The 15654-nt window shown below is 34.6% G+C and overlaps 1 protein-coding gene across 1 annotated transcript; it reads right to left on the reverse strand.

Annotated features, from left to right (window-relative positions):
- Window positions 1-367: 367 nt before the first annotated feature.
- LOC143256784 (cuticlin-3-like) lies at window positions 368-10242 on the reverse strand. Its single transcript, XM_076514454.1, has 5 exons — window positions 9985-10242; window positions 7306-7410; window positions 6073-6311; window positions 2283-3379; window positions 368-1966 (listed from the first exon to the last, which is right to left on the reverse strand). The coding sequence occupies exons 2-4, from the start codon at window positions 7339-7341 to the stop codon at window positions 2317-2319; spliced, it is 1338 nt and encodes a 445-aa protein (XP_076370569.1). The 5' UTR covers window positions 7342-7410; window positions 9985-10242; the 3' UTR covers window positions 368-1966; window positions 2283-2316.
- Window positions 10243-15654: the final 5412 nt, after the last annotated feature.

Consider the following 15654-nt stretch of genomic DNA (forward strand, 5'->3'; position numbering starts at 1 on the left):
AGAATTTATACTTTCAGTTCATTCTGCCTCCCCATATACCTAACGGGTCAATGGCAAATTTACGAACTTACAACAATAAACTGAAGCTCAATTCTCCGAAGGAGGATAGCGTGCATATATCCCACTGTATAGCTTTACGATAAACATCAACAAAACAATCACATTTTCCCCTCAAATGGCTCAACACTAAATCTGAGGGATTATAACGCTAAAAATTGGGTTTTGGTTCCGATGGTGGGCACAACAAAGATAGCCCTGTGTGTTGCTATGAGCTTGACAACAAACAAACAAACATTCTGCTTTTTTTCTTCCTTTGTTTTATCTTTATCAATATACAAACTTACAAACTAAGTTTTAGTATAGGGAAACAAAGTTTTGATACAAGAGCTATAATTTAGTCGTTATGGGTTAACTGCTATAGGACCACCATATACCACTCTCTAAGAATTAGTTCAGCCAACCCTATATAATTAGTTTCATATTCATAAAATGCAAACTCTGTACTGTAATTCTTATAACTGTACGAAAGCTGAAAGTTTATTCCTTTTTTTCCTTAGAAATATACCTTACTGGTTACATTCTTTGCATTTCTTGACTTAAAATGTTATTTAATTCTAAATAATTAGTGATACATATATATATATATATATATACACACACACACACATAAACATAACATATATATATAAAGTGATATATTTATGGCTTTAGGTTATTTATTTTAAAGGTATTAAATGTTGCGTTGAAATTAGATTTGGCATTTTACTTCGCTCACATTATATTTGCTATTGTATATTAATATTAATGTTTTGTAATAAACCAACTATATTCTTTAGAAAGTTCATTGTAAAACCATGGTAGGTGTTCCATGTATAGATATGAGGTAATTTAAAATATCGTTTAAAGATGAAATTACGTCACACGGTAACCCTGTAATATTTTTTCATGGGAAGATTAAATTTGCAACTATGTGTGTTTTCTTATAGCAAAGCCACATTAGGATATCTACTGAACCTAGCGAGAGGAATTGAAGAGCTGATTTTACCGTTGTAAATTCGAAAACTTACTGCTGTACCAGCTGGAGACCTTTGCAAACTATGTGCTACTCATCAGTTTATTGTTTTCATAGCGTATTGTTGTGTGATATACCGTTTTAATTTTTTTTATAAAAATCATTAATTTTAAATCTGTTTAATTTCCTAAAACTGTATAAAAATAGTGAGCAGGAAAAAACAGTTACGGCACTTGTAAGAATATCGATAGATTGTGCCAAGTTGTAATTACTTTTCGATACACATAGAATATTTGAGAAAGTTATAATAAAATATATAATGAATATTCGTAAGTATAGCTTTGAAATAAAATACGGCATACTTAAACCATAAAGCCAGTGATTTTACTAAGTTATTCTTCTCTTTACAAGTGGTATTGGCTGTTCCAGTTGATCTTCAGTTGCTGGTAATTATAGGAAAATGGTAAACTTGTTATTTAATATATTAGTCGTTCGGAATGTGTAGCGTAGATTACTATTTGGGTTTAAGTATAACGTTTTTTTTGTAATGAAAATAATGAATACAAAATTAATTAAACAAATTTTAAATCTATGTCGATAATTTGTATTCTTTAAATTGTTCTTTTATAAGTCTGTGACGTGAGCTTAAAAATGAAATATTAACATATTCATTGTTTTATTCTTCTGTTTTTGCGCACTGCTCAGTTTGTTCATTCGTTTGTTTTGAAATTCGCGATTGGCACTCTTTAAATATCATTCAATGAGGAGTAACTATGAATGTTTTCCGGTAGACGTCTCTAATCTATTGCACCATAAGAAATACAGCCAAACGAAATTCAGTTTTATGAGCACTGAAATCTTAAAAAGTAGTAAAAAATAATCTAATGAAAGAATAGATCCATCGTCTGTCGTAATCTTCAAAAGCTATAAAAGTCGTTTTGTTGATCGATACATCTGAAAAAAACAAAGGCGATTTATGATTTTTTTTAAAATTTCTCATAAGCTAAACTGTCATAATGATTTCAAACTTAAAATATTGCTTTAATTACTTATATAGTTTATTAAGTAAACTCTGCATAATAGAAAGAATTGATTAGAAATTATTAATTAGCTTAAATTATTCATTGGAACTACTGGTTTCCAACACTTTCAGAAAATAAGTGCCACTTATCAGTGCAATTCATTGTTTTAACGTGTTTTTGAAAACTATTTAATTTTAACTTGCAATTTAAATGACGTATTCTTTTGTAGGGATAATAATGGTAAATACCTGTGATTTAGTAATGCTTATATTTAAGCGGGCCCTACTTTCCAGAACCACCTAAGATGTCCCTTTGTGAATAGGCATACAGAGTTGATAAGGAAGGGGTTCCGGGAGAATTACGGATTCGAACACAGAGGACAGCACTCATCAAACAAGAACTCAACAAGACTATGAGTATGACCACCAATGCCGTGATAAAACTTGGTGTTGACATGCAAACATTTTCTCTAGATTCGGTTACTTTCCCAGCAGTTAGGGTTAAGGTGCCATTGCTTGTTTCCGAGAAAGTAATGTCTTCTGGTGCTACAACTCGGATACTGCGTTGCAGTTTTACCGGTTCTAGACGTTCTGGTACAGTCACTATGCCGTCTTTTCCTCTATAGGTATCTTGTATACCTTCACGAGCTTCTCTCTTCTTTCTTCCTGTTAGTTGCTGTGAGTATTCTGGACAGAAATCTGAGCACTGGAACTTGCAGAGTTCAATGTCACATTCCATAAATAGTTCCATGGTGTCTGGAAATTTGAAAGCTTGGAAGAAAGCATAGGCTATAATACTAGCTCCGGAATTACCAGTTGATCGTGTTTTCTGCCAAGGTCCCATTAACTTCTTTTTAATGATACACCCTCGAGAATCTGTCAGTTGGATGGCCTTAGTGATATCACCGGCATGAGCTATACAACTCTTTACATGGACGTCAAAGTCATTCGTGCCCTGTACATAGATTACAGCAGTTAAAGTATCACCTATTTTTACTAGTCCTGTGACTGGGGCAGCAAATGGTCCACGTCCAAGTTGGATGTCCATGTAGGTATCTACAGAATCGCCGCTGTAGGTGACAGAAACGATGTCTAACATATCTACATTGATATTGGAGGTTACAGTCTTTTCAAATTGTCCCGTCCATAGACATCGGATGTGGCGTGCCGTATCCCAGATTTCCTGGAAACCAGGTTCATTCTGAATTACAATGGTGTTTTCTAAATATGCCTGACCACCTTGCCTGAACTGATCCACAAACTGAGTACCACAGCGGTCCAGGAAAACCGTAAATTCATATGCAGTCTTACCGCCGTTCAATGGTATATACTGGCAGTTGCTATCACTAAAGTGAATAAAAAATAAAAGTTGTTATAAGATAAGGTTATATATCAAACTATTTATAATCCTAATGTAAATAACTCATCATGATTACATAGCAAACACATTGGAAATAATTATTCACGACCTATGGTAACAATTTGCGCATCCAATTATCTTGTCCTTAGTTCCCCATTTGTGTGGAGAGCATTTTATTTTTTGGAAGAATTGCATTTCAGGATATTATAAAAAATTAAATTATCTTATTACAATTTTTGTAAGAAACGTGAGAGGCACAGAATTGTATCGATTCGACAATAGCAGTATAAAAATATAACACTAAAGGAAGGAAAGGCGTGGTTAAAACTTGTAAAAAGGTTTTTTCCAATAAAGTATGAAGCTAAGGCAATTTGAATAGATAATAAAGAAAATTTTATTATAAGATTAACATAACAACAAGTGTGTAGCGTTTCGACAAGGTTTTGTCATAATCATCAATGTTGCACATTTGTTACTATGTCAAGCTTATAATAAAGTTTTCTTCCTTATTCATTGAAATCGTCTTTAGACTTTATTGTCACAATGTTTATTTGTCATAAATAAGATAATCCCCAGTCAGGTGCTACACACAGACGTTAAAGTGGAGCGGAACGGTCTGTAAAGGAATTTCTCTTCTTGAGGTTTCAAGCCATTAGCGTTCCGGGTCTACTGAGTAAAATGTCAAAGTAGACCACAAAAAACGTTCTACCTCTTTCAAAATATAAATTTAGTCACTGCTAAGAACCACCCCAAAATATTTATACGAATAATTATTGGATGCTACTAAAGTATGGCTCCATCAAGATAAACCAGGTCAACATGGCGATTCTTCCACAAAATACAAAAGGGGAATTGATGCTGTATTATTGTTACGCAATTCCCTTATGCTCATGTGCATTTGTTCAATAAGGTAATAGATGTTGTCGTACGTACACAGTTCATGGAGTTTGAAAAATATATAAAAAAGAAATTGACCGTACTGACCTCGGTGCATTGAGCCAAAGCACCCTTCAGTGGAAATTACTTTGTTAAACAATTACCAATGAATAAAAACATCGTATAGAACACTATTGGTGGTAAAGGAAGAGTGTGTATGTGTGTGTTTAGTTATAGTAAAGCCATATTAGGCTATCTGTTGTGTACACGTAGGGGAATTGAATCTTTGCTGTTAGCGAGATAAACTAAAAGGCTTACCGCTGTCCCGCCGGTAGATCTGTGAAAGAAGGAGCTACAAAGAGTAGGTACCCATCCTTGTATTGCTACCATACACTGTGACAAAATCCTTTTATCCCTACCATAAATTGTGACAAAATCCTTGTATCGTACCATAGATTGTGATAAACCATGTACAGTAGTTGTTTGTTTGTTTGTTTTGAATTTCGCGCAAAGCTACACGAGGGCTATCTGCGCTAGCCATCCCTAATTTAGCAGTGTAAGAGTAGAGGAAAGGCAGCTAGTCATCACCACCCACCGCGAACTCTTGGACTACTCTTTTACCGACGAATAGTGGGATTGACCGTAACATTATACCACCCTTACGGCTGAAAGGGCGAGCATGTTTGGTGCAACGGGGATTCGAATCTGCAACCCTTAGATTACGAGTCGAACGTCTTAACCCACCTGGCCATGCCGGGCCAAAGAAAAGAGAAGTAGTCTCACGTTACAATTATGCAAGTACCTTCTTTAAAGCTACTCTTGACATAAAATAAAATAAATTTTTGAACAGAACGGTCTCTTTCCACAAAAGAAGTCTAACTAGAGACGCTTTGCTCGAGCTTAGCAAAACTTACATTTTAATATTTAAGTCATTACGTTACTTAAAAAGCTTGTAATTTTAACTATAGGTCATTCAAATATCATAGAATAATTCATTCACCATTAGATTCCATCAAGGAACATAGGGCCGCAATCGCTTGCGGATTTTTCAACAGGTATTTAAGTGAGTAGGTTGTTAGCCCGCTGCACCGAGCCGTTCCTAATTTAGTGGATCTGGCATGGCCTAGCGCGTTAAGGCGTGCGCTTCGTAATCTGAGGGTTTTGTTTGTTTTGGAATTTCGCACAAAGCAACTCGAGGGCTATCTGTGCTAGCCGTCCCTAATTTAGCAGGGTAAGACTAGAGCTAGTCATCACCACCCACCGCCAACTCTTGGGCTACTCTTTTACCGACGAATAGTGGGATTGACCGTAATATTATAACGCCTCCACGGCTGGGAGGGCGAGCATGTTTGGCGCGACTCGGGCGCGAACCCGAGACCCTCTGATTAGGAGTCGCACGCCTTCCGCGCTTGGCCATAGAATAATTACTGTCATATTAATTTATGTAATTCTCTAAATAATTTTTACTATTTTATTTTTATAACTTACATATTATTCATAAATTTTTCAGCCCCTGTTTAGTCTTCAAAACGAATATTCTTCCTTCTTTATCCTTTTGAAAACTAATTTAATTTGTCCTCATTTCCAAACTTCCATTTCCACTGCGCTTAAGTTAAAGGGTATTTCCGAGTAACATCTATTCCAACACGATTTTGTTCAACAACAACATTTAAAAACGACATATGTTCTGAAGTATAAAAATAATAAAAAGTTCGTAGCGAATATGTCTTTATGTTGTTTCCTATCAAAGTGGCTTAAAACTAACCTGTATAACACAGACAGTTTTTGAGCTTGGAAACTCACCTATAATAGCCCTTGGAATAAATAATACCATTGAAAGGAAGACTAAATTCTATCCTCACGCTCATAGACTCTTTCTGACATTTTACTTCTATGTTGACGATCTGTGCCATCCTACCGGTAGGTGCCTGAGGTAGAAGCTGGGTGTCGCCAATTGGAGTCTGAGCTGCTGTAGCCGGTTCTTGTTGGTTCACATTTATCTTTATCTTTCTGTATCTGCTGGAATGTTGTGCCCAAGTCAGCTGAAATGTGTATATATATGATCATGATCGATATATGTATAAACATATAACAGCCCTGACGAAGCTGCAATAGATAAATGTTGGCTGAACTGTAAAGCTTGTTATTATTATCTGAGAAGTTAGGGACGTGTCTTCTAGCTTTAATGTCGAAACTGGATTAAACATACATATATATGCACACATAGTATGTGGCCGTTATCATCCATCAAAATCACGATAAGTATTTGTTTTAATGTATTCTAAGGACGACTGGTATCGGTATTAAAACTTTAATTAAAATAGAGTACAGAACAACGTTTCGACATTCTGAGGTCATCTTCAGGTTAACAATGAGAGATTTTGACGTTGCTGGACATATGTTTTAGGGACGAGAGTGTTGTTTTAATTGGATAGTTGGTCATATTCTCGTTAAGTGATGCCTGTGAGATGTGATGATTAAAAGAAAATATTAACGAACGTTTGAGGTAGAGAATATATTATTAACCTTTTATTTACTCAAAATTCTTAAAGCAAAACAACTAAACTTTTTCGGTTTAAAATTTAAAAGGATGAGAGGAACGTAACTACAAATAATAAATTTTCCAGAAGTTTCTAAGCTTATAGGGCATTCTGAAACATTGAACAGAAAAAAAAATGTAAATATTAAATCTGTTGCATTTATTTTTTAATGTTTCAGATGCTTAAAATAAAATCTAAGAAAAATAATTACACTCATGTCTACATTTCAAATATTTGTAATATAGAAAGTTGGGCGTACACAAGGCAAATTGGTTATTTATTTCTTTCAGTGAAAATACAGCACGGTTTGTCGACATGAACGTTCTGCTTTAAATTACAATTCTGTTGATAACCCGTGGCAAAAAATGATGTGAAATTAGATTACAAGATTTCATCTTTGTTATGTGTAATTGCATAAGAAATGTTTTGATACAGAGCAGTGAACAGCGATAAATAGGCACTTACTGTGAGGAATAATAAAAAACCGTCTACATACCGTGATAAATAAAACTAGCATGAATAAAGTACGCATCTTCGATTGATTATTCCTGTGATGAATGTAGGCAACAACACAATATTCTTCTTCACCTTCAACTGATCTCTAAAAAAATATACAAAATATAGAATAACTTATATTTACAAACAAAATTTGTTTGTTTCGTTTTTTTTAATTTCGCGCAAAGCTACACGAGGGCCATCTGCGCTAGCCGTCCATAATTTTCTAGTATAATACTAGAGGGAAGACAGCTAGTTATCACCACCTCCCGCCAATTCTTGGGCTACTCTTTTACCAACGAATAGTGGGATTGACCGTCAGATTACAATTTGTTTGTGTTAGAGTAAAGCCACATTGAGTATCCTCTGTGTCTATCGCGCAAAATCGAACTCCTGATTTGAGCTTTGTAACTCCATAGACCTATCACTGTCCTATCGGACGACATTAATGAAAATTCTGAGTTCAAAGTTTCAACAGTCAAGTTTTTATGAAGGGTTGTTAAAAAGTGCTATTGTTTGAGTGTTATATTCAGAGTTACAACGTCAAGACATGATACAGTCAGTTTAATACAGAATAGATTCAATAGTTAATGTCTAGTAGATCCTTATCAAGTCTTGATTAGATGTAGATCAGATAGTGGACTCTATAGAAATTTTAATTCTTCTCACTTTCGTTGTACGCCCATTTAAAGTTGCCATATATTAAGTGGATTCTCTTTTACAACGCCACTGTCAACTACTGCCTGACATTTTTAATGGGATTAACACCAGAATTTTCAGCTGTCCACTTCATGACTTTGATATCACCACCCCTTTCACCCTTTTCGAAATCTCTCCCATTCAACAACACAGTATCTTTCGGAACATTTATGATGCTAAAGTTCAAGGTTAGGGCTAATTAACTGTCATCCACCAGTTACTAACCAAAGTACCGTCAAACGTGACAATGGTTTTCACTTCTGAAGCAAGAGGACATCATAATATCGTAATAGTACCACCACCGTGCTTCACTCTTTTTATTACATACTCTCTTTCCATTAACACTTTCTCTGTCCAAAATATTTCAAAGAGTGTAGAAAGAAACACACACACAAAAACAACCCAGTCTTTATTTCGTTAGTCCATAGTATATTGTCTAGTTCCGTATTCTTCTAATATCTGTGACATATTGCATAGGCTAAACGTTTCATCATAGCCATTCGTCAAAAATTAGGCTTTTAAACTGCATCTATAAATATAGACCGCATTCTTGCAAATCGCTTTCCTATAGGAGCCCGGCATGGCCTAGTGCGTTAAGGCGTGCGCTTTGTAATCTGAGGGTCGCGGGTTCGCGCCCGAGTGGCGCCAAACATGCTCGTCCTCCCAGCCGTGGGGACGTTATAATGTGACGGTCAACCCCACTATTCGTTGGTACAAGAGTAGCCCAAGAGTTGGCGGTGGGTGGTGATGACTAGCTGCCTTCCCTCTAGTCTTACACTGCTAAATTAGGGACCGCTAGTACAGATAACCCTCGAGTAGCTTTGTGCGAAATTCCAAAACAAACAAACAAACAAAGCTTTCCAATAGCTTGGTGGTATTTATATGCACTTTCTTTTCTCTTACCTAATTTTAAACTTCTGGCTGTAATAAAACGCTCTAATGCTCTTTGAACTCCATTTTTAAAACAGGAGCAGAAAACCATTGAATTTTCTTATCATTATGTAAAATAATAACCAGTCTTCGCTCTCAACAGTATCATTCACTTTTTTAAAACTGTTCACAGTTTTAGTTATATCTGAAGTTGCAAAATATTAAAGTTTCTGAAAGGTTATCCTTCAAAGAGAAATGAAACATTCACAGAATTGTTTGTTGTTATTGTTGTTTTATTTTGTGCAAAGCTATAAAAGGGATATCTGCGCTAACAGTCCCAAATTTAGCAGTGTAAGGCTAAAGGAAAGCCAGCTAATCATCACCCCCCACCTCTAACTCTTGGGCTAATCTTTTACCAACGAAGAGTGAGATTAATGATCACATTAAAAAGGCGAATGTGTTTTGGAGGGATGAAGATTCGAACGCGCGACCCCCAGATTGCAAATCAAGCACCCTAACTACTTGGCCATGCCGAAACTCTTAATTTGAAAGTGATAGACTAGAGAGAAGGCAGCTAGTGAACGCCCCCTTCTGCCAGCTCTTGAGTTACTCTAATCAGGGAGTGGGGTTGGTCATATGTTATAATGATCCCACGGTTGAAAAGGTGAGTATGTTCGGTAATAGGATTCAAACTCGCGATCCAAATATTACTAGTTGAGCGGCCTTTGGCAGCAGATCATGCCAGGCTTATGTAAGATATAATAGCTTTAAACTGCAAAAATATAACCGAATAGTTGTTAATTATTACAAATACTGTACCAGTTAAGCGTATTACATAACTCTTTGATGTACTATGTTGCATAACCTTTAGACATTTGACCTAAGAATAAAAAGGCTTACAATATTCTCATAAACATCTCAGAGAGCTGATATTCAATCTTATTTTCCATTTCACTTTGGTTTTATTATTAGAAAACATAAGTAAGAAATAGAGAAAAAAAATGTAAACTGTCTAAGTTTATAGCCTTACTAAATGGTGGCTTTAAAGTAACCTGTATATACGTATATATATATATGTATATGTATGTATTAACACAATAAACCTTCTTACTTGAAATTCGACGTTGTGTGGATAATATTCAAATAATAGGGACGCCCTCCTTTGTACAGCACTGATTAAATGGTTTAAGTTTGTTATTATCCGGGACTTCTACATGAGCGAGGATTAATTATTGGTGTAGTCTGTTATCAGAAGATAATCTCGTTTGTTGCGATTAGCGAGATACGCCGGTAGAGAAAGCACAATCACGACAGCGTGAATTAAGGTGCTTTATATCGGACCCAGCAGCTGACCTACATCTCCTTGAATGTGTATGTGTGTGTAGGAAGAGGGGGGATCCTTCGTGACTTTACCAGTTTCTTCCTTTGAATTATGTTGATACAGAGAAAAAATCTTAGGTTTACTAAGCAGACTAACCCACTTTCACACAATTGGTTGTTTGAGATTTTGTTTACCTCGTGCAAAGCTTAGTGTACTTATATTAAGATGAATTAGAAAACATAATTTTGATGAAATTCTGTATCTAAAATACTGTGAAGTAAAGAGTATATCAAACAGTGATGTAAATACATTGATTTGTCTAGACTAACTAGGCTGAGCATTTCATTCTTATAACGCACCTAATGCCGTTAAAATCGTATTATTATATTAGAAAAGTTGGCGGTAGGTGCTATTAACTAACTGCCTTTCCTTTACTTTATTAGTTCAACATTTGGGAAAAGGATGGCCAGCGCAGATAACATACATATCATTTTCCTGTGATATTGTAAACAAACTAAAGTAACTGCAACCATCTAGGATCTTACTTATTTAGTTACTTCAATGTTGTCAAATAAAATCATAGTACTAAGTATCAGTAAACAAAACATGATCATCTTGGTTCAGCGGTTAACTATAAAGCCTATTACACTAAAAATCTGATAGGATGAGTATTGCAGGTGGCAGGTTTTCATCGTGCAACTCACAGATTATTGTGAATCGAACAATCTAAATGCGTGTATGGTCCTGACCCCGCCTATGCGCATGCTCATGCGGGTTTGATCTTTGATAAGCAACAATATATATATATTTCATAATTACCCCTAACTGTCTTGTACTAAAAAAATGGGGCCCGACTGGATCTATTCATCCAATATAATACATCAAGTGAGAGCAAACAGGAACCCAACATAAAGAGTGTGCTCGGCCAGCTTCAGCCGACTGTTAAACACGTCCCTGGTAAAAACATGGTTAAGGATTGAAGCTGTAATAATCACCAGTTAACACTGGTTTTATTTTTAATTAATCAGAAATCATCTCTGAAGATAAGAACGAATTTAATGTGTTTAATTGCATGTATCATTTAAAGACGAAATAAATACATTTAAGTGTATCAATGTGTATTAGAACTGAAATTACTTATATCACATTTTTTAGAGATTTATACAACATTAATTTACAATCTAAGACTGAAACTCCCGTGTCTTTATATTAACACTTTTTAGAAGTAAACATTTAATAGTTTATACCCATGCATTTTGTGGAATATTCAAACAACAACAGGCTGATGGCTGCAAATAATCATTTTTCGTGAAATAAAACAAAGAAACTACTGGATGCTACTCAAAAGAAGAATGAGTGAAATGAATAAAACAACAGAAGTTTGGAATTAATAAGGAATAATTCTGGCAGACGATAAACTTTGGTTAACATGAATGAGTTACAACCTCAGCCCTATGTCTGTGGACATATACTACTACAAATCAGGTTTAGATACCCGTGGTGGGCAGAGCACAGATAGCCCTTTGTGTAACTTTGTGCATAATAACAAACAAACAGAACTCATAAGGAAGAGCATTCTTTCACATACTTGTTACTTATATATGTGTGTGACCGAATCAGCAAACAAAAGTTTGATAAACAGTGTATCATTCATTAAATAGTGTTAAGTTTCATTCTAAGAAGTGATAACTAGGGGAAGAAAATAGGTTTTATAACAGCCTCACTTCTCGGTGTTGTATTATTTAAACTCAGACATGCTGAAGCAGAAGAGGTAAACACAGTGGTATAAATTATGTAGTAATCTAGGCCTTTTTGTTTCTACCAGAAATTTATAAGTGAAAAGCTTATCATATTTATTTTCTTTTTACAAGAAAAAAATGTTAAATTAAAAACTCATTATTTTTCTTTTGTTTTTATAAAAATTTTTAGTGAAAAATATCATTTTTTATTTGCAGGAAACTTCTAGGTAAAAACACTCACAATTTTTATTTTGTTTTTACAAGAAAGTTGTAAGTAAAATATTCATTATTTTTGCTTTGTTTTTGCAAAAGCAAATAAATAAGCAACAATTTCTGAACGAAAAATACTCACTTTTTTATTTGTTTTTAGAAGACATTTTTGGCCTGACATGGCCAAGTGGGTTAAGGCGTTCGACTCGTAATTTGAGGGTCGCGGGTTCGAATACCCGTCAAACCAAACATTCTCACCCTTTCAACCGTGGGGGCGTTATAATGTGATGGTCAATCCCACTATTCGTTGGTAAAAGAATAGCCCAAGAATTGGCGGTGAGTGGTGATGACTAGCTGCCTTCCCTCTAGTCTTACACTGCAAAATTAGAGACGGCTAGCACAGATAGCCTCGTGCAGTTCTGCGCGAAATTCCAAAACAAACAAACAAGACATTTATAAGGTAAAAATATCAGTTATTTTGAAACTGTACGAGTTCTGATATTAATAAATCTAACAATTTCCTTCAGGGTTTTAAAACTTAAAATGTTTCTTGAGTTACTTTCTTTAGTAGCTTTATCTATCAACTGAAAACAAAATTATACACGAAAATGAACCAAATATTATCTTAAATGGTACACGTTGCAATTGCTTAAAACTCTAATTCGGTATAACTTTTAGAATTTGTTTGTTCTTGAACAATATGTGACATTTCCATACAAAACCTCATTTCATTTAACCGCACAGAATACTTTGTAAAAGATTTTGAAACCAATCGGACAGTGATGTGTTTTTTCTTGTGACACATAACGCTGTATATATCTATATACTTCATAATTCTCTCTGTCACAAGTAAAAATACGCACTAAATATTCCATTATTGAAATCGGAGACATTTTTGTCTAATAAACATAAGATTGCTCCACTGTTCCTCTTACTTAAGAATTGTGTGGCTACTTGCCATTGTCCTTAATTATTAGCTACTGACCAGAGGGAAGGCCTGTGGTCAGCAACACCATACCGCCTACTATTCACCTAAAGAGATTGACTGTCACTTGCATAACCCACCCACAGCTTAAAGTGTGGGGAACAGTTTCTAGTACTGCACAAATCCCAAACCAAATAGCTAGCTCCGAAATTCGCATCTATATCTGTGCATCAAGCTGTTTGAATATTGCTGATGTATAAATATCACTCCATATTTAATTATTAACTGAAATTTATATATCAGGGTAACTGTTATATAAATCAGGATAAAAAAAGAACAAAAAAGTTGATATACATATATTTTTAGTTTTTTTTTTTAATTGAATAGCTAAACGTTTTTGCTCAGATCTTTTAAAATTGTTCTGTTTAACTCCAACTGATAGATAAAAATGCAGTATACATCATAAAGATGAGAATTTAACAGTAGTCTGCTAAACAGTACCTAGTGTTAAACACATCAATGTGAAGATGAGAAAAGACTTTTAAAAGTTGTTATGGAACATTGTCTTGTTATTTAGTGGGAGAATGATTAATCCTTTTTTGACAACGCCTTCCTTTTCTCTATACGACATCTTATTTGCTTAAACCTAATTTTCTTATGATAAAGGTCATTGTTCCATGAATGTTCCAATGCAAATTTATTCAGTAGAAAACAACTCATTTCTCAAGTAAGGAACAAGTATAAAAGTCAACAACAACTTGTTAATAGGTTTAACCAATGTAGGTTACAAAAGAATGAAGACAAAGAAAGAAAAAAGGATAAAGCATTTTACCAGGGTTCCGTCCAATATGAGAGAATAATGTAGAAATAATAATCAGTGATTTCGAGAAAACCCACTTGTAGAGAAATATATATGCAAAAACAGCTCGTTTGGGTTGAGAAAATATTTTCTTAACCCAAACGAGCCGTTTTTGCATATATAGAATAATGTAGAACTTACTAATTTAAATAGTTCCAATAAATTTAAATACGGAAAACAAATTCGTTCATAGCAATAATAATTTTGAAGATCGTGGGTTCGAATTCCAGTCACAGCAAACATGTTCGCACTTTGAGCCGTGGGAGCGTTATAATTTTACGGTAAATTCCACCATTTGTTGCTAAAAGAGAAGTCCAAGAGTTGACGGTGAGTGGTGATGACTAGCTGCCTTCCTTCTAGTCTTACACTGCTAAATTATGGGACGGCTAGCGCAGATAGCCCTCGCATATCTTAGCGCGAAAATAAAAACCAAACCAAATCCAAGACAAGTCAGCTTATTACTAAGCTTGATTTCAGCTTATCCGCAGAAGGGGGAAATTAAACTACAGAAGTTTTATCTGTCAAAGTTAACTACGGAAATTTTTTCACTATAAAGTACCCCATAGATGAAGTTAAGTGTTTTACAGTGTTTTATTACCATTTGTCCTCCTTTTCTGTTGTTTCCAGGTCAATTGAAATGTCAAACGGGTAGAGTTAAAGAACTTTTTTTGTGTGGCAACAGAAGATGCTTTCATCTAGTAATCCTTCCTTGCTTTAGAACGAGGTCAAGTTTTAGAATTTTACAGAAAATTATGTCTTTCAACGTTCAAGAATGATTACGAAAAAACAACGTAAGGTGTGAATTTGTAACTATTTCCACAATTTATCGACACATTTCAGTTTGTTTGGGGCATGCTTAAAAATAACATTTTGTATGCCAACTACATTTAGAAAACTCTTATTATTGCAATTATACTTGAGATCATTACGTCGGAATAAAGGTTATGCCTACAAACGATTTATGCTGATGATTGATAACTCTGTTCTAGTTATTGAAATCCCCATAAAATGATTCTCATCACACCAAACATGCTCGCTCTTTCAGCCGGGGGGGTGTTAGCTTTGTGTGAAATTCAAAACAAACAAACATTAACTAAAAACTCCCTTTTGATGACCATTTGCAGCTGAAGAATGTTTAGGTTTGCAAACTGTAAAACATGATGAAATATAAAGCAATAAAAATGTTATGTAATATTAAGTGTAAATGATATTGTGCGAGAACGAAAAAAAAAAAAAAGAGTTGTTAAGCTGTATACATTGCTATCTGTGCTCTTGTCTCCTCGTGTATCGACAAACCTATTATTTGCACTACAAGACCCCAGATTTATCCCAGAGTCATTTTATGGGGATTTCAATAACTCGAACAGAGTTTTACAGTTTGCAAAACTTTCTTCATGGGTAAACAGACATACAAAAACAATCTTCTTTACGATATAAGTTATTTGAACGCTGAAAATACGTAAAAGTCGAATTATATTTAAAACAATAGAGGAATAGTAAAGTTTTAGTGGTGTCAGAAAGCTATTTTTAACACATTTCATTTTTATAAAGCAAAGATAAGTATAGTGGCTTACTAAAACAGCAAACCAAGTGGAGAATACAAAAACTCTTACTGAAACATACCGGATTAATATTTTTTAGTCCACGACATGGCGGCTCAAAGTCACCATCTTTGTTTTTGTTTTATTTTATTCAAGTACAAACATTTAGCTCATAGCTCTATCTCT

Source organism: Tachypleus tridentatus, chromosome 7, assembly GCF_004210375.1.
Source record: "Tachypleus tridentatus isolate NWPU-2018 chromosome 7, ASM421037v1, whole genome shotgun sequence".
In the NCBI taxonomy this organism is placed as follows: domain Eukaryota; kingdom Metazoa; phylum Arthropoda; class Merostomata; order Xiphosura; family Limulidae; genus Tachypleus; species Tachypleus tridentatus.